Source organism: Rhododendron vialii, chromosome 4a (genome assembly GCF_030253575.1).
Source record: "Rhododendron vialii isolate Sample 1 chromosome 4a, ASM3025357v1".
Taxonomy (NCBI): domain Eukaryota; kingdom Viridiplantae; phylum Streptophyta; class Magnoliopsida; order Ericales; family Ericaceae; genus Rhododendron; species Rhododendron vialii.
This window is the reverse complement of record NC_080560.1, coordinates 14,142,972-14,165,967: the sequence shown is the minus strand read 5'-3', so window position 1 is coordinate 14,165,967 and position 22,996 is coordinate 14,142,972. Positions and strand designations below refer to the sequence as shown.

Sequence of the window (22,996 nt, the reverse complement as noted above, 5' to 3'; positions counted from 1 at the left end):
GCGCATCTACTAGGTTCTTAAGATTTTCTAACAACGTCTCCTCCTCCTCCTCGCTCCACTCTCGGCGTGCCATTGAAAGGAAAAAAAAAACTGAGAATATCAAACTAAAAATTAAAATGTGGATGATATTTGGGATGAGATGAAAAAAAAAATGAAACCTATTTATAGAAATTTTTTGTATATGTTGGTTATATGAACCTACTACCCACATGGTGAAACTACTACTCACATGATCCAACAACCATCTACCTCCCATTCAACTATGAAGATTTAAAAAAAAAAAATTACGAAATCTTTTTTTTCATAAGTTTCATAATAATTGAATTATTTTACAAATATTTTATCTTTTAATCCGTCTTTCTTTTAAAAAAAATATTAAGGTTTAAACATGCATTACCTAAATTGATTTATTTTTTCCAATTTTTTTTGATAAATATGTATTTGTAATAGTTTTAATTAAATTAACCTATATTACCCATTAAATTAATAAAATGAGGGCAACAAAATCATTTCACATCTTATCCCATCATATCCACCTTCCAAAAAAACCATCCAAACACTGGATTACAAATCCATCATTCTTAGGAGGTGGGTCCACCTTCCTTACATATCCACCCGCCTTCTATATCCATTCAAAATCATATCCTCCATCCAAACGGCCCTTTGGAAGGGGATAAGCTCTTCTCTTCCTCTTGGCCTTCTCCCACCAATAGACACCTTTCTTGCTTCTCTCCTCCCTCCCTTATCCTCCCAACAAACAAGCCCTAAAAGTATGCCTATTCATTCGGATTTGCTTCTTAGCAGTTTTGTTGCTAGCAAAAATCGTCAGATTCGAAAAATCAATTCTCACCCAAATCCTATGATTCCAATCAATTGATTGTGCCTTCAACATGTACTTGCGATAGTATCTTTTCGTGGTATCATGCAGAATAAAGTAAAAGATACATAAACATATTTATCGTGTTTATAATGATATGCAACACGACAATAGATTTTTTCTTTTTGGTCATAGGACTGCATGCCATCACTACATCCTACTCCTTCTAAAGAAGAAGCACTTTGGTGATTTCATTGCTTGGCAATTTTGAGCCAATTTGGACAATTATGTCCCTTAATTGTAGGGATGTTGTGCTTGCTTGCTTGGGTAAAAGGGTCATTTTATCTCTTGCATTTAGTGGGTTACGTGGAGTGAGGGATTATGTGGGGTTATGTGAACCACTTCGTTAGCTCCGCCTCCTTTTCTTGCTCTGAACCAGAGAAAAATAGAGAGAAAGAGTGTGTGTGTGTGTGTGTGTTTTGGGCGAGCTGAATCGTAAGAGCATGGTGTTCCTCCACCTTCAAAGCTACTATGTTGCCGTCGTCGTCGTTAGCTCCAAAGAGGGCAATTCCAGTTACTGCGGCTACGACAAAAATCGTCTAAAATCGTGAACGTCGCTCGCTGTGTAAGTTCTTAATCGGTGTGGGTTTCGATTCGCTGATTGTTGGGTTTAGTAGTAATTTGTGAGAGTGGGTTTCGATTTGTGAGAACTGGGAATGGATACTTTGATCTTCAAAAAAATCCATATCTATTCCGATCGTCAAAGAATTGTTTTTTCCTACTACAAATCAAACCTTATGTAATCGTTTCTTTTTCTTTTATTTCTAAGCATTTGAGCAAATTTTACTCTCTTTATCATCCAGTTCTCTTCGTTTCTCTATAACATTTTAACTTACATCCACTGCAGAATCAATGCATTTGAAGAATCTGCAATGACTGATAGAGAGCATAGTCGACGATGACGCAAGGATTATGTCGTTGATATGGGCAATCTGGCCATGCTAACTCTCAAGGATTTGAAGATCAATCATTCATTTTGATTGGTGGAATACGGCCCTGTTATTTGTTCAGGTTTCATCTCCTTGCACTTTGTCATCTATTTCCTGTCTTGCTTTAAACTTGGTCACAGGTTTTTTATGATTTCATTGTTGGTTTAGCTGTTCATCTTTTCTATTACTCTTAGCCTCAGGGTTTCAAATCTGGGATGAAGGAATCTTCCAGCTGCCACCACGACACCTTCTTAGCTACTACAGATCATGGCTTTCCCTCAGGGTAAGTAATTATTACATACCTATGAGTCATTTTTATGGGTGTAATGGACAAGTTCTAGAAGGGGGTTTTTAATTAGGCTAAAGTTTTGAGAGATGATAGTCTTGTAATGGATTGAATGCTTAGCTAGCAATTGATACCTTTGCTGGTCATCCCATTGGCTTCATTAATATAGCATATCAAATTTACAACTCATTGGTGCACTAAAATGAAAAACCAAACACTCTGATCATGTTACTCAAGCCGAAAACATCATATGTATTCAGTAAGTTGTCAAAGACCAAGCTACCCAAAGAGATGATTGGTTTCATTCATGTTAAACTGTGAAGCTTTTACATAAGTAAAATCAGTATCTTGTCGTTCCCATTTTCGGACTCAATATTTTTTGCTTTTATCTACTTATTGCTGGTTCATTTCGATTGATAACATTGGGATTACATGTACTTGCTGGTATTCTTCAGGATGCTTAAGGATTACAGTAATATGAATTATTTGAGGTTTGTTGTCAATGCAAATAAGTCTTGTAGTGTGCTCTCTTCATTAGATGTTTGACACAACTCTTTAACTATTTTTTTTTGCTTTTGCAATTTTGTTAAATTGCTTTGATTATTATAAGAAAGAAGCAACACTCAAACACCAGGAGAAGCAGGAAAGAAGTGGTTTCGAAAAATAACACATAGAGCTCAATATCGATCACGTAATAAGGCAAAAAAATGGTTTTGAAAATTAATTGGAGTATCAAGAGATGAATGATAGCTAGCTTATGTTTATTAAAAAGACATCTTTAAGCTGCACTTCAAGTGATACTATCAGTATCGTTTTTGAAATATTGAAAGATGATAGTTTCTATAGATTGAATGTACATCCTATCAAAGAATATATGAAATTCATTAACTGAATAGGGTTTTTTTGGTTCTTGTGATTTTTGAAGTTCTAGGTGGACATGACGAAGAAGGATTCTGATTTCATCAAGTTGCTTGAGGGTGAGCTCCAGAATTCAAAAGAATTTTTCGTAGAGAAAGAGGAAGAGCACATCATCGTCATCATCATGCTGCATTAGAAATATCATGAAGAACCACACACGACATATTTGCATCCTCTCTTGCCCTTACGATTCCTCTTATCCAAGTCGGGCCCTCAACTAATGAATCATTTAACTGGTAATGGCTATCTTCCTCGGTCGCTTTTCTTTGGATTGATCAATTTGACTTTATTTTCTTCGTATGCAAAGCTTATTTGGGAAGCCAAATATTAGGAGTTAGGTTGATAGGGTGGATTGCAAGACAATGCGATTGGTTTAGAATAGTTTGAGATGGAATCGAGGGCAAATTTATTTATTGCATACACCCATCTAAACACTTTCCAAGGGTAACATATACGTAGGGTTTAATTTCCTTAAGAGTTGAGTTTCATAAGAAAATTCTCATAGAAATTTAATTAATGATATGTATTTTTGTACATATACTTGATGAATGACAAATGTAGAGTGGGCTATCTGACTAAAATCTGGCCTCACTTGGTGTTTTCTTTGCATTCTGCTGTTGTTTCTCAGGGTAAACCTCATTGCTTTGCATTTACAGTTCTGCTTCTCTTTTACAGTTGCGTAGAGAAAGAATAGCATGAAGAATGAGGGCTTTGCAAGAAGTTGTTCCGAGCTGCAACAAGGTCTACGTTACTCTCTAATTTCAAAATGTATACTCTCTTTTCTTTCAAATTTTGTTTCTCCTGTTGTTTTATTCAAATCATTAGAACCTGCATTTGACCATAAACTGTCTTCATTTGACTATAAAGTGTTCATCTTTTCTTCAACCTCATAGAAGATTCTAGCTTGAATTGACATGAAAATACTTCAATTCTTTGACATTTTTGGATGTGGATTTTGACTTCTTTGGCCCAAGTGGTGATTCTTTATCTTGTGTGTACTATGTATGATCAGAGAGACTTTTGTTTTGATTGATGAAGCAAGGATTCGATGATGTATCATGGAAAATAGTGGACATCCTTTCCTTTTTTATTAGTGCATCTTTTGAGTTACTTGTTTTACCTTTTTTTTCCATAATGTTCTGTAAAGTATAGTATTAGGAACTAAAAGCCTTGTGTTTAGAGTGCCAGTTTGCGGATATTGCGGCTATTAAAGCTTGGAATTGGAATTTGTGACATTGTTCTAGCATGATTGTAGTTGTGCTAAAGTTTAATTATTAGGAATTGAAAGCACTGAGGTTAGAACTTAACATTATTTTGTGACACTGGTGTTGGCTTTCGAAGTTAACAATTAAAATGTATGTGGACACTATCCAAGTGTGAGTTAGTTTATGCATCAAGTTCATAAAGGTGAAAGGCTGCATGTGGTATTTTCTATGATGATACTACGAGATCATGCAATGGGCTGTGAAGTTATGCCTGATCATTGAACTTCAAGTCTGGAACATGGTCAACAAGTTTATAAGTTCCCATATTAACTGATTGATAATTCCATCATTGGATAACCCATCTGTGCCCTTGTGAAGTAAATCTGGGTAGTTCACTGCTAACATACTGCTTACAATGACATTGGGCTTGTATCCAGTCATATGGAATAAAAATTGGGTACGGTGGAATCTCTAGGTCTTCCGGGGTTACAGATGACTCCTCTTCTCAGGGTGGAGGTTGTTGCAGCTGAGGCTTGGAGATATATGTGCTGTAAGTGTAATTATCAGCGTTCTTTTTCTCCTCAACCCTATTTGGTTTTTGCCCTTAATGACGTTATCTGTGCGTAAATGTTATCCTTAGGTTTACAATACGTGCTTTTCCAAACTGATTTTTTCAACGGGCATGACGGACGTGCCTTGCACGTCACGATGTACCTAATTACATAAAACATAAATCTGATCCAATTATACAGTCATAGTAGAATAACAAAATAAACAAACAAGTAAACATTTTCATTACATTATTGCAAATAAAGACACACACACACACACACACACATATATATATATATATTCCATTTCTCCTAAGGAACACCTTAACTTAATAAAATAAGGACCTCCCTTTCCTGATAGAATTTCAATAATCTAAGCCGCTCAATGTGTTCAGAACGTGATTTTAAGAGTACCCGCGAGAAATTAGCAAAAAAAAAGAAGACCGGAAAGGCTTCATCCGAGCAGTTTTTGTTTTTTTTTATCGAACGGTTCAAATAAAAACTGCTTGGATGAAGCCCTTCCCGGTCATTTTTTTTGCTGATTCATTGCGAGTACTCGTAAAATCATGTTCTGAACACATTGAGCGGTTCGGATTATCGAAATTCGAACGGAAAATGGGAGAAATGGAGAGGTCCTTATTTTAATATATATATATGAGAGAGAGAGAGAGAGAGAGAGAGAGAGAGAGCAAACTCTAAAGTACCAACCAATCATTGCTAAAACAAAAACTGAAGCGGCAATAAAATATAGAGATGGATGTCAACAAAGTTCATAAAATCAAAGCCTAAGCCGCCCATTGCTTTGATTCAAGTATTATTAGAGAATCAAGGACAAGAAACCAAGGCTCTTTGTTAGAGAATCAAGGAAGCAGCCACCGATTGGTGTTGAGATCGAAGAATCTTCTTTTATTAAAGGATTGAACAATCAAAGATGAGAGAAGAGAAGAGTTTCCACAAGCAAAGATGATGAAAAAAATATACATAACTCTGTGATTTGGAAAACTTAGAAGCTCGATCTGTTACATATATGCAAATTGAAGACTAGATTTATCCCTAATGAAGCATTGAACGGATTACAAAAAATAAAAAAAGAGGCAACCATATTGGACAAACACAAAAGGCGGGAATAGAGAGAGGAGGGATTGGAGGGAAAATTGGGAGAAGGCGGGAGACAAAATCTACGTGGGTGGGTCAGGCATTAATTTTTCTTTTCTTATTTCCCAAATAGTAATTAGATTATCATGTAATCTCAGATTCTCAAGGGATAGTAGAGGTTTGAGATTCCTCTTTTATTTAAGAATGTGATTGCTTCTGGATTAGAAGATAAAATAATCATATCTCATTCAATCACTACCCAAAGATGGTAATCTCAACCAATTTGGGCTAGCTTAGTTTTGCATCTTACTGTGAGGTCAGAAGTTTGAGTTTTTCCACCGACGTGTGGGTATTATTTCCTTTGTATTTGTAGGGGTTATTTCTCCCCTTAACGGACTTGTAGTTGAGTTGGGCTTATAGTAATTGTAGCCCATTTGATGAGCTTATTTATCTTGGACTTGGCTATCTCGTGGACTCTCACACAATGGATGTAGTGTCCCGTGATTCATACTTTTTACTTCATACATGATGTAATAATTTCTCCTACCGATTGACAAAAAAAAAAACACGGGAATCTCATAATTCGGTAATCATATTCCAATTTTCCCTAAAGAATCTGCCTTCCAAACAGAACCTAAAGGTTTTACGAAACCCTACAAGTGGTATCAAAGCCCTATTGTCAGATTATTGAGGGAAGTATCAAGGGGCTTTCTTTCCCCTTAATTCTAGAAACAAGTTGATATATATTTTTTTTAGTCAAACGAAAAGAAAAAACCAGTTGATACTACCGTTGCTTTTAAAAAAACAGAGTCGGCATTAATATTAGTTTTTTGTTTTGGTTTTAAAAAACAGAATCGGCACTAATTTTTTATTTTTTTGTTTTGGTTCCATTGATCGATGAAGTATCTAACCATTGACTACCAATAGTTATTGGATGACTGGTCTTTTGTTATGCACGCTGACATCATCATAGTTTTGTTTGTCCTATGATTATGTAGGATTGCATGTTCGTGAACTATCAACATGGGTTGTCAATAGGCTCTATCTTAGTTGGCATCTTCTGATCCTCCCCATGTGGGACGTCAAGATTCAAGCTCCATCCTGAGCGTATGAGATTTAGGTTATGGATAGTCTCTAAAAACGTCTTTGGGTGTTAATTTTTGGACAAAGAACCTTAAAAGCATTCACCTATCCATTAGAGGCATACATATGCGTACACTATTCAATGGTACACAGTCTCGTCTTGCAATTTCGCCTCTGAAAACTTTGGTCGGGTACTTGTAGGAGTGTGTCCAAAATGTGTCCGACTTAAAAGAGTAATTGAATATTCGGACACATAATTTCTCGTGTCGGACATGTGTCTGGGCGTGTCCGTGTCCGACATGGATAAGACCTATAGACGAGTCCGTGCTTATTAGAGTATAAGTTCATTCTCTTATGATTTGAGTTCTGATTCGACTTGTCAAGCTCGACTGTTCTATTTCTTTCACCACAATTTGATCGAAATTGTGCCAGATGTTTCGTATCGGAGATTTTGAAGATGATGTTCAAAAGATTTCATTCAAGGAGAGAGAGACCAATGACTAAGATTTTATTTGGACGAGTGGCAGTACAACAGCAAGGGAACAGAATATCGGAACAGGAAGCTGGGGGACAGAGGATCTCAAGCCGACATGACTTGAGATCCTCATGGTCAAAAGTTGAATATCATAGTCAAAAGTTCAATATTGGAATCCTCATGGTCAAAAATTGAATATCATAATATTGGGCCATTAAGATTATCTCGGACTAATCCATATGATAATTAGGAAAAATTATAGTGACATGCCACCTAAGTAGTCTCTACCTTTGATTTCTTTTGTTTATAGAGCTGAACACCAGTGATGCCGAAAGATTCATTTATATGGGAGATAACAATAATTAAAGTTCTTGTTAAGGCAATTGGAGTCTATAGACTACTTAAATTAGAGTCATGTTTTTATATGAATTTGAATGAGATTATTTATGTACCGTCATTCAGACGAAATGTAATTTTTGTTTTCAATTTGGACAAATCTAGTTATATTTGTACATTTGGTAATGAAGGTTTTAGTTTTTTTTTCAGAATTCAAATATTATTGTACTGGATCTCTTGTTACCAACTCCGTGGTGGCATAATTCAACAACAGATTCCCTTCGATGGAGTTCAATCAAAAGGATCAGACTTGTTGAAATCCCGTAAATTTCATGAAAACTCCCTTTTCACTACTCACGAGCTGGACTCGAACCAGGCTGCCCTGGAAAAATCAACCAGCGAATAAGGGCGAGAAAAGAAAGAGTCTAGTAAGGCGAGGAAGGTTCGAGACTGGTGCATATTCGTTTGACTTAGTAGGAGAGTTTCGACCAAAGAGGCCTTTCGATCTGCTTGTACCCAGCAAGTGGTTCTTTGTTTATGGCTCTAAAAGAGTTGTTAATGCGCCAGTAAGGAGTTTGGGGAGGGACTAACCTAACTCGAATGACCCTTGACTAGCTAGTATATAGGTTAGACTTGGATGCCTCTTACTTAAAGTATAATGAAACTTTGCATATGTCGACAACCACGGTACAAAGCGAAAAATAATTAACGAGAACTCCTCTATGTTGTGTCACAAGCATTTGGGACATATCTCAAAAGTGAGAATTGAAAGGCTTGTGTCAAGTGAAATTTTTGATCCTTGATTTTTCATATTTAAAAATTTGCGTTGAATGTACAAAGAGGAAGCAAACGAACATAAAGAAATTTGAAGCCAAAAGAAGTTTAGACGTTTTAGATGTGATACATACCAATATTTGTGGTCTATTCCTTACGGCGCGCCTCTTGGAATGGTCGACGGTATTTTATCACTTTTACAAATGACTATTCCCGTTATGGGTACAAATGACTATTCCCGTTATGGGTATGATACACAGGGGTGGAGCTATGTTGGGGCCCAGGGGTCCCCAGCTCCCCGAGCTCCCGAATTTTAATTTTTTTATTTCATATATACCTAATTTTGAATATTATTGATAATTATCCGTGTATAGCTACTTATAATCTTAATAATTTTGGTTTGATTTGATAAAAAATCGGTTATCTTACATTCTCATTTCTCAATTTTTTTCATAAATAAAAAATAATCATATGATAGTTGAAGTAGACTAAAGAAAAAAAACAAAATGATTGGTATACTTTACCTACATTAAGCTGGAATCATTTAAATGTACAAAATGTAATATATTGGAAAGCATAAACTTTGTGATATAATACGTATATGTTCTGATAAAAACAATGTCTATCAAACCGGCCCCCTGGGAGAAAAATCCTGGCTCCGCCACTGATGATACATGAAAAATCATAGGCACTGAACGTATTTAAGGCCTAAAAACTATGTCTATCAAACCGCCCCCGGAGAAAAATTCTAGCTCTGCCACTAATGATACATGAAAAATCACAGGCGTTGAACGTATTTAAGGCCTATAAAGATGAAGTTGAAAATCAACTTAATAAAAAAATGTAACGATCTGCTAAAGATCACAGGCGCTAAACGTATTTAAGGCCTATAAAGTTGAAGTGATCCGCTAAAACCTGCGTAATAAGAAAATGTAACGACTCATGCCAGCTGACTTGCTTAACACTTAGTCGAAACACGTGGCTCAAAAAATTAACCTTGCGTTAACAGTAGCTTGTAGGCGTTTCATTATAAATTACACTTGTCTCATTTACCCACCGATGTGGGACTTAAAGGGATGGGATCTCACAGAAAATTAAAGCCATTAGATCTAATCGTGGTGGTGAATACTAAGGTAGATATGACTGATTAGGCGAACGTCTAGGGCCTTTTGTGAGATACTTGGAAGAATGTGATTTCATACCAAGTCAATGGTGTTTTTTTAATAAAAAAAACTTTTTGTGTAAAAACAGTTTTTGAATTTTTTTTTATGTAAACGCAATTTTTGGAAAATACATTTTTTTAATTTTACAAAAAAGGTTTTTTGAAAAATCAGTTTTGTGTATAAAAACAGCTAGTTTGTCAGAAAAGAGCAGTTTTTGAAGGAAAAAAAAGCAGTTTTTATGTACTTATTGAAAAACAATTTTTTAATGATGGGTTTATTTGAATCTTGATTGAGAAGGTGTGGGGTTCGCTGAATTTAGTTATTGGCAGAAAGTTAATAATTTTGGTTATCTAATGGCCAAAATTTGGTTTGGCTAAGAGGTTGCTAAGTTTAGTTATTCTAATGTGCATTTTTTGAAAAATATTGCTAACCTTAGCAACCTTTTAGTTTTGTTTAGGCCATTGTAGATACTTTAAGGTCGCACGTTCGAAATCTTACAGGTGCTATCGACTCTTATAGGATCGGACTTTATAGGATTTCTTCCCGACTTTAATTGGACCCCCTATTAATGGACGATGTGATTGTCCTCCCAGCATTAGTCGAGATGTGCATATGCTAGTTTGGACACCTGAGTTATTAAATTAAAAATACAAATAGATTAATGTGATACTGCATTGGCGGGATTCTTGTTTCACAAAAATAAATTTCAGTTTTAGTTGATCGCAGTTACTCTGGTTATTGTTTCAATTGTGTTCAACCAAGTACACCTGACACACCAAGCAAAAAAAAAACACAGAAAGCTTCCAAGTTTCCTTTTTTCTTTTTTCCCGGGCTTCCAAGTTTCCTAAGTACCAATTATTTTCTCTTAAAAAGGATGAAGGTGGTGGTGGTGGGTTGCTTGTTGGGGGTGGTGGCTGTCGGAGGTGTGCCGCGGCGGTGGTGATTCTGCTCCGGATAGGGAATAGGGGTGTGTGTCTGGGCTTGCCTTTTTGGGTTGGGCCCGGCCCGTCTTCATTTGAACTATATTTTCATATATGGGCAGTTTAGGCCCATTAGGAGTGGGCTCGTCTCATTATGTGATTGAGTGATTCCTTGATTGGTTTTTTCCCAATCTTGGTTTTGGGTATCGGATGGACACAAGATTATTCTTAGATTTAGGAATTTTTTGTTCTTAGATTTAGGAATATGATGTCATCATCCCTTTCCCGTAATCTTTGTAACAATTTCAAAGATTATAAAACTTATTTGCCGTTCAAAAAAGAAAATGAAATAAGCAAAGCTAAATCTCACAGCAATAGTTATCAATGGAAGAGAACAATGACTTTTGCTACAAGACCTGCATGGGATACTTGTTGGTTGCATTTTGTTTTGCAGCACTCCTTCAGGATCTCCAGCTGATTACTAGTATAATTCATATGCATAAAACAAGCAATGCGGCAGTCCTCGATGGACTTTTATTCACGATATAATCACCATGACAAGCGAGTTTATAAATTTCGAAGAAGCACAACAAGCAATGCGGCAGTCCTCAATCGACTTTTATTCACGATATGATCATCACGACAAGCAAGTTTATAAATTTGGAAGAAGTACAACAACAGTAGCTCGAGATAGTTGCCATCTAAACTAAACAGCGACTGCAGGTTTGAGAGCAGTCATCGCCTTCTTGATGCTGTCAGTTGCAGCCTGTATGGTTGAAAGAGATGCTGCATAGGAGATACGGATGCAGGTGTCATCCCCAAATGCATCACCTGGGACAACGGCCACCTGAGAACCACAACCGCAAATCATTTTCAACGCGTGAAATAAAAACGCAAGAAAGATAAATTCTTCACTGCTTTTCGCTTTTTCATTAGACCCAGATAACAACTTGATGAAAAACCAAGATAGACAACTTCACAGGATTTCCCTTCTAGGAAAATGCTTTGAAGCCATCATTTTGAATCTTTGATCATATTCTTACGCCCGCCTCTAGTCAATTTTGTTCAGAAGTCTGCACTTTTTTCGGACTAAAAGTAAAAGAACCTAAAAATGATAAAACAAAACCGAATTTGAACAAGAAGAAGACTTGCTTAGTGGATTTGTTTTTCAAATTCGGACCATTTTTCAAAAGAATTTAGGCGCTTGTAGAGCGGTTGCTACTTGCAGGTAGAAAAGGTTAGAACTTAGTAGCAACACTTCCTAGTCTGATCTTTACACCGCTTACTGTGAACAGCTTTCTGAGTACCCACCCACAAAACTAAACTAGTTCCACACATTAAAATGTTCCTCTGGCCTGCTGAACCACAAAATGAGTAACCGGACAATATGTACGCTTTTAGCAATACTTTCTGAGGGATGTCTATTACATGCACTCGTGAGTCATTATTGACCTAGTTACTCCATCCCCTTAAATGTCGCTCAATTAGACCCCTTTCTACCTTCGTTTCATTTCCCATGAACGGCACCCCTTGGAAGATTACCTGAGCCTTGTCCAGCAAATAGCGGCACAGAGAACTAGAGTCTTTGATCAGACCAAAGCCTTCAGCTTCCGTTCCATAGTATGAACTGAAATCAAGGAAGAGATAGAAAGCTCCCTGCAAATGAGTATAGTAGATTAAGCTACGTATCAAACCTGAAATATCAAGAATCAAGATTCATGGGGTAGAAAAGGGAGAGGAAGGGAAAAGAGAGATGAAAAGAAGACTAGGACAAACCTGTGGCTCTGATATTTTAACACCTTCCAATTCGCCAAAAGTCTGAACCAAATAATCTCGCCGCTCCTTAAATGCTTTGACCATAGTAGCAACTGCTTCCCCACCAGCATAACCCAGTCCTAAAGCAGCAACAGCTGCTTTCTGGGATATACTACAGGCGCCTGAAGTAGCCTAAAATTACACACATGCAAGGTGAGCTTGTTGATTATAGGATGAGGACTTAGTTCAAATAACCAATTTCAAAGAGCTGTCTTGAGACTCTCTAGTCTCAAGCATAACACATAATATGACAAATATCGTGGTGTGCACCGAGATTTGGAACGTCGGGGACAGATGTTTTCATGAGGTTACTAAAACAAAACACGTAAACTACACCAGATATCGACTTATCTGACATGAAGGTTGTTTAAACTTCTCAAAATATGAACAAATTACCCACACCATCATAATAATATTACGAATGAATAGCCCCTTTCCTTTCTTTATGCCCTCCCTCCCTTAACCATACCATGAAAAATAACTGCCATGGATATATGGTCAACAGATTTGGACTGTGTGCTGTAAGAGCGGTACGGACTAGTTGTCGCGTCTTGGCAGCTATTGGATTGCATCGTGCTCTTTATACTTTCCAATATTATAAAACCTGTAGCTTTTGTACAAAACACATAGCCCTTGCTCTCTTATTTCTTAGCTTCATGGATTTGAAGTAACACCGACCTTATGGAATCCATTTGTGTATTTGTTGCTGTCAAATCACTAATTGATGTCCGCAGGAAAACTTTGAATTTCCATCTCCAAAGGATTTATTTGGGTAGTTTAGTTGGAGAGAAGTGCAAAGATGTTCGAGCATAGTATGCTCTTCCAAAATGATGAGTCTCGATCAGGAGGCAAAGAAATGGGATACCTGGCTTTGTATCTTCCCACATGCCGAAACAAAGTGTTTAGGGCCAGCAAGGTATCCAAGTCTCCATCCGGTCATTGCGAAGGCCTACAAAAGCCCGCATTTATTAAGATAAAAAACGTTAACAACAGAGTATGCACACGAAAACAGAAAGAAAAAATCTTAGAATTTGGGAAAATTGAAGCACCTTAGAAAACCCATTGACAGTCAGAGTCCTCTCCCACATGCCCGGCAACGATGCAAAGCTTGTGTGAGTAGCCGGTGCATAAATAATGTGTTCATATGTTTCATCAGATAGCACCTGAATAGAACAGCCAAAGATGGACCAAAAACTGGTGTTAAATAAGTGAAATGCTCCAAGTAAAGACAACAGAAGTTGCAGGATATGTGAGGTGAAGATACCAGAAGGCGAGGATGTGCTGCCACAATCTGAGCGATCTGTTCAAGCAGCTTCCTGGGGTAAACAGTTCCTGCCTGGTTAGATGGTGTTCCGATTACCAAGAGTCTAGACTTCTCACTGAGTTTGGATTCAAGTATCTTCGGGTCTAAGAGAAAATCTTCCGAGATGTGGGTTGGAAGAATCACAGGTGTTGCATCAGCCAGCCTTGCCATTTCCGTGTAACTCACCCAAAATGGAGCTGGAATTATAACCTGAAGAATATATGTTATGCCATAAGTGCTTATCAACTGCACTGGTGAGTGGTGATCTATGAAGCACGGGTACTTCGAAAATGTCGCCGTACTCGTACCCGTACCCGTACCGGGTACTGGTACGGCGTGGGTACGGCAAGGGTACGTTTTAGCCCAAAATGAAAATTTTTCAAAATTTCTGGGATTTTTTTTGTAAATAATTATAAAATGTGAGTTTATTGTGTAATTTATTTGTCATTTATAAACACCCCTCTCTCTCTTTGTCCATCTCTCTCTTCGTCTCTCTCTGTATATTTTTTTTATCGATCGGAATAGTCTCTCTCTTTGTATATATGTACAAATGTATGCATGTGTAATGTATATGTATATATGTATCTGAAATTCTGAATACTAATAGATATGTAGTAGATATGCATATTTGTACTGATTTTGCTTTTTGTTGGTAAAATGGGTTTATATTTCATTTTATGCAATAAAAAATAGAAAAACATTATATATATATATATATATATATATATACAGTCAGGTTCCGGTGAGGGATCCCTTATTTTTTTAAAATGCGGGACTTTCCTTCCCGATTGAATTTCGATGATCCGAGCCGCTCAAAGTGATCAGAACGTGATTTTAAGGGTCTCCGCGAGAAATCAGCAAAAAAAATGACCGGGAAGGGCTTCATCCGAGCAGTTTTCATTGAACGGTTCAAAAAAAACTGCTCGGATGAAGCCCTTCCCGATCATTTTTTTTGCTGATTTCTCGCGGGGACCCTTAAAATCACGTTCTGCACACATTGAACTGTTCGGATTTTCAAAATTTGATCGGGAAATGAAAGTCCCGCATTTTAACAAAGTGAGGGATCCCTCACTTGATAATTTGTGTATATATATATATATATATATATATATATATATATATGCCGTACCCCCGCCGTACCCGTACCCTACTTTTTTGGGGTTTTGCCGTTTCCTGTACCCGTACCCGTACCGCATACCGGTACCCGTGCTCCATAGGTGGTGATGAACTCAAAAATTTTACACACTTAAGAGATCAGCACTCCTTATCCTGGCAACCAAAAGAGCAAAAGAGCTTACCCCAATGGTGCTAGCATAGTCAACCTTCATAACACAAAAACATGAATGAGGGACAAAATATACAAAAAAACATCATTACTAAGCAAGTATTCTCGTTCTTCTTGTACACTGCTCTTCTTCTCCCTTTCTTGATGTGATGGTAGGGTATGCACGCGTGTGCTAGTTTGTCTGTGTGAGTGAGTGTGTTAGTTTGAACTACTTCTTTTTTTTGGTATAGCGTGTTAGTTTGTACTTCAACTCTATTAAAGCATCCACCTCAAAAGCAATTGGCAATGAGTAGAAAGCCTGCCAGGTTCATATACTAGTTTTGGAGGAGATAATTAACCAATGTGGGACAATTCCCAACACTCCCCCTCACGTGTGAACCCCGACTCGCATGTGGAGATGTCAACAAATGATCCAGAACACACGGATCACAATGAAAAAAAGTCTATGGCACAAACAAAGGGGAAAAGTCTCCGAAAACCTGGCTCTAATACCATCTCAAAACAATTGGCAATGAGTGGAGAGGCTGCCCATGTTCATATACTAGTTTTGGAGGAGATAATTAACCGATGTAGGACAATTCCCAACAAACTCTTTTTCTTTTTCTTTTCATGGCATGTATCTCCGGATAAATATTCAATGCAATAGATACTGGAAGTACCATGTAAGGAGGTTACCACTTAATCCATAAAGAGACGTATTTCCATAGCCAGAGAAAACCAACATGTCAAATGAGCACATCAATCAGAAAAATGAACTGTTTTTCCTCATGGTAGTTGAACGATATAGAAACGATCTGCTCAACTACAGACTCATTCTTTCAAATCTAGACATGATTCATTTGCAAAAGACAATTGAATGCGACCAGAAACAGTACACATTACGCAGCAGCCAAAAGGAAATGATCCATCCAATTTCATGTCAAAACACATGGAAATCAAACAGAAAATTGACACAATTTATTGGACTAGCGATGATTGTGGAAGTTTGGACTACACTACACCTCATCTCTCGGAGAACAAACGGCTAGCACTGCTTGAAGGAGGCTCTGCTTTGCTCCATTACTCACCAGAATCTGATCAGGTGTATAAGAGATCCCATTCTCCTCTGCCATAAATATAATATATATGTCAAAATCTCTCTCGGCAAGAATAAAAATTCCATGAATTGGAGAAAAGCATCAGACAAATACAAAAACAACTAACCCTTCAGCTTGTGACAAATAGCTGAGCGGAGTTCTAAGGTTCCCGCATTTGGAGTGTACTTTGTATAGCCATCACGAATCGCCTTCATCCCAGCCTAATCTTAGAAGGTCACCGAAAAACAGGTTCATGAGTGGCATAATGGTGCAAGAACTAGGAAACTCAAATTTCGACGAGAAATGAATCATAAAGAGAATGGTCAGAAGTTACCTCTGCTATAATAGCTGGGGTATCAAAATCAGGTTCTCCAGCTGCTAATCGGATAACAGGAACGCCAGCTTGAACGAGAGCTGTTGCCTGGTCAGTTATAGCGATTGTTTTCGAGGGCTTCAATGAACTTACTCTGGGACTAAGCGAGATATCAACCTCCATTTTCTCAGAGCTCTCACAATAGACTGAAAAACAATCATACATGAAAGGGTGATTGCACTAACTGCAGGTAATGTAGTTGGTGGAGGGAGTATTATTTACTTCTTCATAGCAGGCAAAGTATTTCAACTATTTCAATTTCCATCAACAAAAAAACAGTAGCAATTGATGTACAACTGATGGCATTCCAAGTTAAAGTTAAAAACTCGAATTTATTCGAATCAGTTGACCAAACCGGCAAATCCCCAGATATGCCTCGTATCAGACAAATAAGCACCATCAAAAGATTCAAAACCACTAATAAGAAATCCATTAAACATCTGTTTTTATTGTTGGGTGTTACACTTTTCTGTTATGGGTTGAGGTGGTTAAGTGCAAAGTAGAAGGAAATTGAAATAGCTGAACTACTTACAGGGAGAAGGAAGCGGTGAGAGGAGAAAGAGACTGATTGTGCATCAATTCTTTTAAGCTATACGAATCAAAGGAACATCGTGCAGGTGGATTCGGCTTGAAGTTGGTGAGAGAGATAGAGAGGAGGGCATTGCCAGAGATTATTGTGGAGCAACGAAGAAGTATAAGAGAAGGTTGGACAGTTGGGGTGGGTTTTGTGGGAGAGGCAGGCAGCGGGTTGGCGGTAACAACACCAATTTTCTTAGTACAAGTATTTTTTCACCCAGAACAAAGTTGGTACAACTTTTTTCCTTGTCATGAAACTTCCTTCTAATCAAATGGTACTAGAATTCCAATATACTGCGTAAAAAAAATGTTGTGCCTATAAACTAAAAACTTTGATACTCCAAAATTTCGTTCTTCAACTATGTAACATGTTGTAATAAGAAAAACTATCGTATCGCATCAAATATTGTGCGAAAATATATAATTATCTAACTATAATATACATTTAGAGATGTATATGTCTTATCTCTAAACAAACCGAATAATAGGATACGTATCTGATAAATGCATATCTTTAAACAAACCAAGTAACGAGATTTATTTAAACATAACATACGTTTGAAGATACCCATCGATTTGACCTCTAAACATATCAAATCTTAGGATACATATCATGTATGGCAGGATTTTGACAACACTGGTCTCAAATACACCAGTTTCTAGATATCATTGTCAATTTCACAGTCATGAACTTGTACAAACACAAGGTTTTAGAGGTCACTGATAATTAAGATGGCAAATACATCAAAACCAACATGTTAAAAGTAAAACACACATGGAAGTATAAGAAATTAATAGAAATTCTGTCCACACAGACTATACTCGCACAGATTTTTTGTGGGGTCCACCACGGGTCCCACATAAACGATCTGAGCCGTTCATTAATTGCAAAACAATTTTCAAAGGTTGCCGCAAAAAAATTAGCTCAATCCGATCCTATAGATGCTCAATCCAATCATTTAACTTTTCATTATCCTGAAATTTGAATAAAAAGTTGAATGATTAGATCAAACATCTATAGGTATTGGATTGAGATTATTTTTCGCAGAGACCCTCTAAAAAATGTTTTCCATTTAATGAACGACTCGAATTGTTTGTATGGGACCCGTGGTGAGCCCCACAGAAAAATCCGTGCACAATCTGTGCGTGTATAGTCTGTGTGGGTAGCAGAGTTCAGAAATTAATGACCCTAAAAAAAACTTTGAAATCAAAATTCTTCAATGCAAGATTCTTATTACCAGTTCTCTGTAGCCTAGGTTCATAAACAAAACAAAAAAAACGACTTGTTCTGCCGAAATTCCAAGCTGATTCATATGTAAGACCCAATCGCATTAATGATCTGAAGAAAAACCCACATACTTTTTTTTTTATATACACAAAATGGAAGTGTATCTTGTCACCTCTGCTAGGGAGTATTGTCTGTCGCGCTATATCGCTATTTGAAAGGGACGCAACCGCACCTTTGACGAGACCTTGGTCCCAACTTGTGCGGGTAATGTTATGGTTATGTTTAGCCTCTAGCCCAAATAAGAGACTATAGGAACTCAAATTTGAGTATTGTCTAACCAAGACCGAGTTTCCAAACAACCCCGTCGTTGGAGAAAAAACAAACATATTCCACGATTCCTACACGAACTCACAGAGACAGAGTCGCGAGGAGAGAGAGAACCTGCTGTTGCGAACTTTGCAGAGTGGGGGTTTCGAGGGAGAGCAATTGGGTTTTGGAATTTTTCTCTGATACCCCGAGAGTTGGTTTTGGGAACCAATGTCCACGAAGCATGCCGATCAAAACAAAAATGTCCACGAAGCATGCCGATAAAAACAAAAATGTCCACGAAGCATTAGCACCAGCACCGGGAAAAAAAAGCATGGAAATGTCCATTTCCAACTGTTTCGTTTAACTTTTCTTGCATTTTTTAGAGGTTTGTATTTAAAAAAATCGAGGTTCTTAGTTTTGCGTCAAATTTTTGTGACTTATTGATTTGTTTTGACGAAAAAAAAGGTCAACTTTTTTAAAGGTAAAAAATGGTTATTTTCAATAATATTTAGGTAAAAAAAAAAATCATTTTCCGATTCCCCTCGTCAAAATGAATTAATACAATAACTCATAAAAATTTAACGCAAAATTAATAAATGTAAAAAAAATTTAATACGGATAAAATCAACTATTTGGCTAAAAGTTTAGTGGAATGGCGCTGAAGCATGAAGCAATAGCATGGAGAGAGAGAGAGAGAGAGAGAGAGAGAAAGAAGAGAGAGATTGTTGTCTCGGGCGTGGAAAGCTGAAGTAGAAAACTAATGTGGAAAAGTGGCCCACTCTCCTCTCAAATTAGAACCAATAGTTTGAACGAAAAAATCTGCGGGCTCCGTAAAATCAGGCCCACCCCGATTACCCTCATATCTACACCCTTTTGTAATTTGGGGAAAGAAACGAAAGAAAAGGGAAAGAAAACTTTGAAGAAAGTAGATAGTTCCGTTTGTCTCAAAGTAAAATATTTTTTAACGTCAAATATTTTGCAAAAAATAAAAGTTTTTTTTTTATCTTTCGGTGTTTGGTTGATTGTTGCCCACACAATAAGTTTTCTGAAAGATGACTTACAACCTTTTCAAGCGGAAAATATTTTCAACCATATGACAACAAATGTTTTATTTGGTAAAATATTATCTTGTCTTTTGCACAACCAAACACCAAAATATAAGTAAAATATTTTATGCTCAAACAAACGGAGCCTTAGTTTATTATTTTATTCTATATTTCCTCTCAAACCAAGCGATGGAAAACAATTTCTCTTCCTTTATATTTTCCCAAGGATTCCAAAGAAACTCTAAGGTTGTTTGGTAAAGATTTTGAGGGTTATAAATTGAGATAGATAGAAAGATAGGGACTCGGGGGAGCTGCTGTCCCCAAAGGGCATCAGCGGTAGACCAGTGTGCAAACGAGACCGTTTCGTAGCCCATTCCCCAATTCCAACTCTTAACAAAGCTGAGAAAGAAGTCGTGCGTCTTTATTGAATAGTTGTTTTTTATTTTTTGGGGCCTATTACGGGTCCTAAAAAAAGATTCAAACCCCAAGTTATTCTTAAAATATTTTTTACTGGGTTCCTGAAAAAAATTAGTTCAATCCGATATCGGTGAGAGCTATTTTAGAATTCGTAGGGTGTTTCAGAATTTGTAGAGCGCCCTACAAATTCTAAAACAACCGTCACTGATATTGAATTGAGATAAATTTGTTTAGAAACCCATAAAAATATTTTAAAAATAAAATATGGTTTAAATCATCTTTGTATGACCCGTAATAGACCCCCAAAAATCAAAAGTAAATATTCAACATAGGCTTTTTTTTTTCTCGGTCCAAACAAAGGCTTCAGGGTTGGATTGGGGAATGGGGTTCTAGTTGTGGGGCGATTACAAGTTCTACAAAGATGATTCAAAATGTAAGTTATTTTTAAAATATTTTTTATGGGTTACTAAAAGAAATTAGCTCAATCCGATATTGATAAAAGCTGTTTCGAAATTCGTAGAATGTTTCAGAATTCGTAGGGCGCTCTACGAATTCTGAAACAATCCTTACCGATATCAGATTGAACTTATTTTTTTTAGGAACCCATAAAAAACGTTTTAAAAACAACTTGCAGTTTAAATTATTTTTTTAGGACCTGTAATAGACCCCACAAAAATCAAAAAGTCTTCTTTCCTACTTTCTTCGCTCGATTTGTTTTGATTTTTTAAAAATGAATTTGCGCTAATTTTGTGTACACACAAATCTTAAGCTTTTCTAAAATTAAGGTATTTCGGCTTCTCATTTTCATTCAATCACTTGTCTATGCATATATGTATTTCCGCATTTATTAGTTGAACTGAGATAGTGTAATGCCTCAAACAGATCACTAGTTCAGTACCTTGATTATATATCCGCAAGCCGCATCACATGATCCAAAATGCTTAAGTACAATGTACTAGTAGTAGCCTGTATGATTTATTATGTACCTAAGATTATCAGTGTAGACTTTCGATATGAGACGGAAGGTAACAAATAGTTCTTTCTAGACTTCTTACGAAAGCTAAATATTTTTATTCGTGGAGAGAATTAAGAAATGAATCGATTGAAACAAAGGACAAAGTATATTAGTCAGCATGCGAGTGAGTAGTGAGTACACCACCTCGTTCATTAAAACAAGGGTAAATTTTAATGGCACCCCCTAAGATATACACTTTGTACAAATTCCCCCTCCACCTATGAGAAATTATTCACCCCTCCTTGAAGTTTTCCTTCGCATTTCACATACACCCCATCTGTTAGTCAATGGTTATGGACTTGTATGATAACCTAAATTCAGCACTTAAAACTGAATCAATTAAGTAATAAGTGATTCAGTAGGTTTGATAATCACATTTTATATTGCTTAACAAATTAAGTGCCATTTAAAATACAAGCTAAAAAGTTGAAAAAAATTAAGTAGCTTTGAGCTATTTAATTCTGGTTGAATTTTTATGTATTTACATTCAACCACAACTCCACCACCAACACTACCAGCACTACACGACCACCACTACACGACCACCACCACCACTGCTCCTACTACCACTTTACCACTACCACCATTACACCACCACCACCACTTCCACCACCCACGCCACTCCTCCACAACCACCATTACACCACCACCACCTACACCACCACCACCACCACCACCACATCACCACCACAACCACCACCACTACACCACCACCACCACCGCTCCTACCACTACTTCACCACCTCCACCACTCTACCACCATCATCACCACCATCGCCACTCCACCACCACTACCATCACTACACCACCATTCCCACATACCACTCCACCACCACAACGACCACCACCACCACTCTACCACCTCCACCACCCCACCACCACCACCACCACCACCTTCACCACCACCCCTCATCCACCATTACCATAAGTATATTGTGACTGTTAGTAAATTAACAACGAATTGGAACAAAATTAATTCGTTATTTTTTTAATTCAGTACTTAATATATTTATCAAACAGCCTTTTAACTTAAAAATTTCAGCATTCAATTTTCAGTACTTAATTTTTCAACTTTCAGTTTCAGTTTTATCAAACAGCCCCTATATGTAACCTGTTAAAACTTTCCACATGCCCATTTCATGAGTTAAACAATCTCTATTATTTCTTACTCAACACTTGCATCCCCCAATGGCGCCACCGCCCTCTTTCTCTCCCATTCTATCATCTGCCCCATACCATAGCCCATTGGGTGTTTGGGCTTGACCCAATAGGGATGTTAGGGCTTTGCCCTCTTTGGTGTTTCGGGTTTTGTCCTATGGATATTTTTGAATTTTGTCCCATTTGATGTTTCTTTTTTCAATCGACCTTTAGTTGGATTCCCCTCTCCTCTCCCAACTTAATATACCCTTTGTTAAGTTTTTGGAAAAATGATGACCCATGACGTGTTTTGATAATTAATACCCACCAAGGACATTTTTAGTATTAACAAATGTTCTCAACATGTCCTTGGCGGGTATTAATTATCAAAATACGTCATTGACCGTCATTTTTCCTAAATTTTTCTGAATAAAATGTAACTTTTATTGATAAAAAAAATCCAACTTTGCACCAATACCTCAAACTAAAGTAATCCCACTTAGATTTTTAGGCTTGATTTTGGCCCAACTTGAATTAATTTTTCATCCTTTTTTTTCTTATCAAAACACGTTATTGGCCGTCATATTTCCTAAGTTTTTCTGAATAAAATGTAACTTTTGCCGATAAAAAAAAAATCCAACTTTGCACCAATACCTCAAAGTAAAGTAACCCCAGTAAGATTTTTAGGCTTGATTTTGGCCCAACTTGAATTAATTTTTCGTCTTTTTTTTTTTTTGCTTTTTTGTTTTAGAGCTATAAATTTAGTGATTTATTTATTCATTTCGACAATAAAGATGTAAACAA

At 37.0% G+C, this 22,996-nt stretch overlaps 1 protein-coding gene and 1 long non-coding RNA gene across 7 annotated transcripts in view; one reads left to right on the top strand and one right to left on the bottom strand.

The window, feature by feature from the left end:
- Window positions 1-1,190: 1,190 nt before the first annotated feature.
- The window catches only part of LOC131324334 (uncharacterized), a 93,266-nt gene continuing 71,460 nt past the window's right edge, over window positions 1,191-22,996 (top strand). The window contains exons 1-6 of one of the 5 annotated variants that reach the window (XR_009199304.1): window positions 1,191-1,442; window positions 1,725-1,888; window positions 2,001-2,583; window positions 3,018-3,246; window positions 3,686-3,778; window positions 4,653-4,771. This is a non-coding gene — a long non-coding RNA (uncharacterized LOC131324334). Of the gene's footprint in view, window positions 1,443-1,724; window positions 1,889-2,000; window positions 2,584-3,017; window positions 3,247-3,685; window positions 3,896-4,652; window positions 4,930-22,996 lie in introns of those variants that run through there. The other 4 variants (XR_009199303.1, XR_009199302.1, XR_009199300.1 and 1 more) reach the window with 4 other exon arrangements.
- Window positions 11,107-18,815, bottom strand: LOC131324330 (bifunctional aspartate aminotransferase and glutamate/aspartate-prephenate aminotransferase). Of its 2 annotated transcripts, none has more exons than XM_058356265.1 (10): window positions 18,710-18,815; window positions 16,426-16,610; window positions 16,219-16,312; window positions 16,017-16,120; window positions 13,692-13,940; window positions 13,477-13,590; window positions 13,293-13,376; window positions 12,389-12,559; window positions 12,155-12,268; window positions 11,107-11,459 (listed from the first exon to the last, which is right to left on the bottom strand). In XM_058356265.1, the coding sequence occupies exons 2-10, from the start codon at window positions 16,585-16,587 to the stop codon at window positions 11,319-11,321; spliced, it is 1,233 nt and encodes a 410-aa protein (XP_058212248.1). In that variant the 5' UTR covers window positions 16,588-16,610; window positions 18,710-18,815; the 3' UTR covers window positions 11,107-11,318. The 2 variants fall into 2 exon arrangements, with proteins under 2 accessions (XP_058212248.1, XP_058212247.1); XM_058356264.1 differs by having other exon boundaries at window positions 18,441-18,785.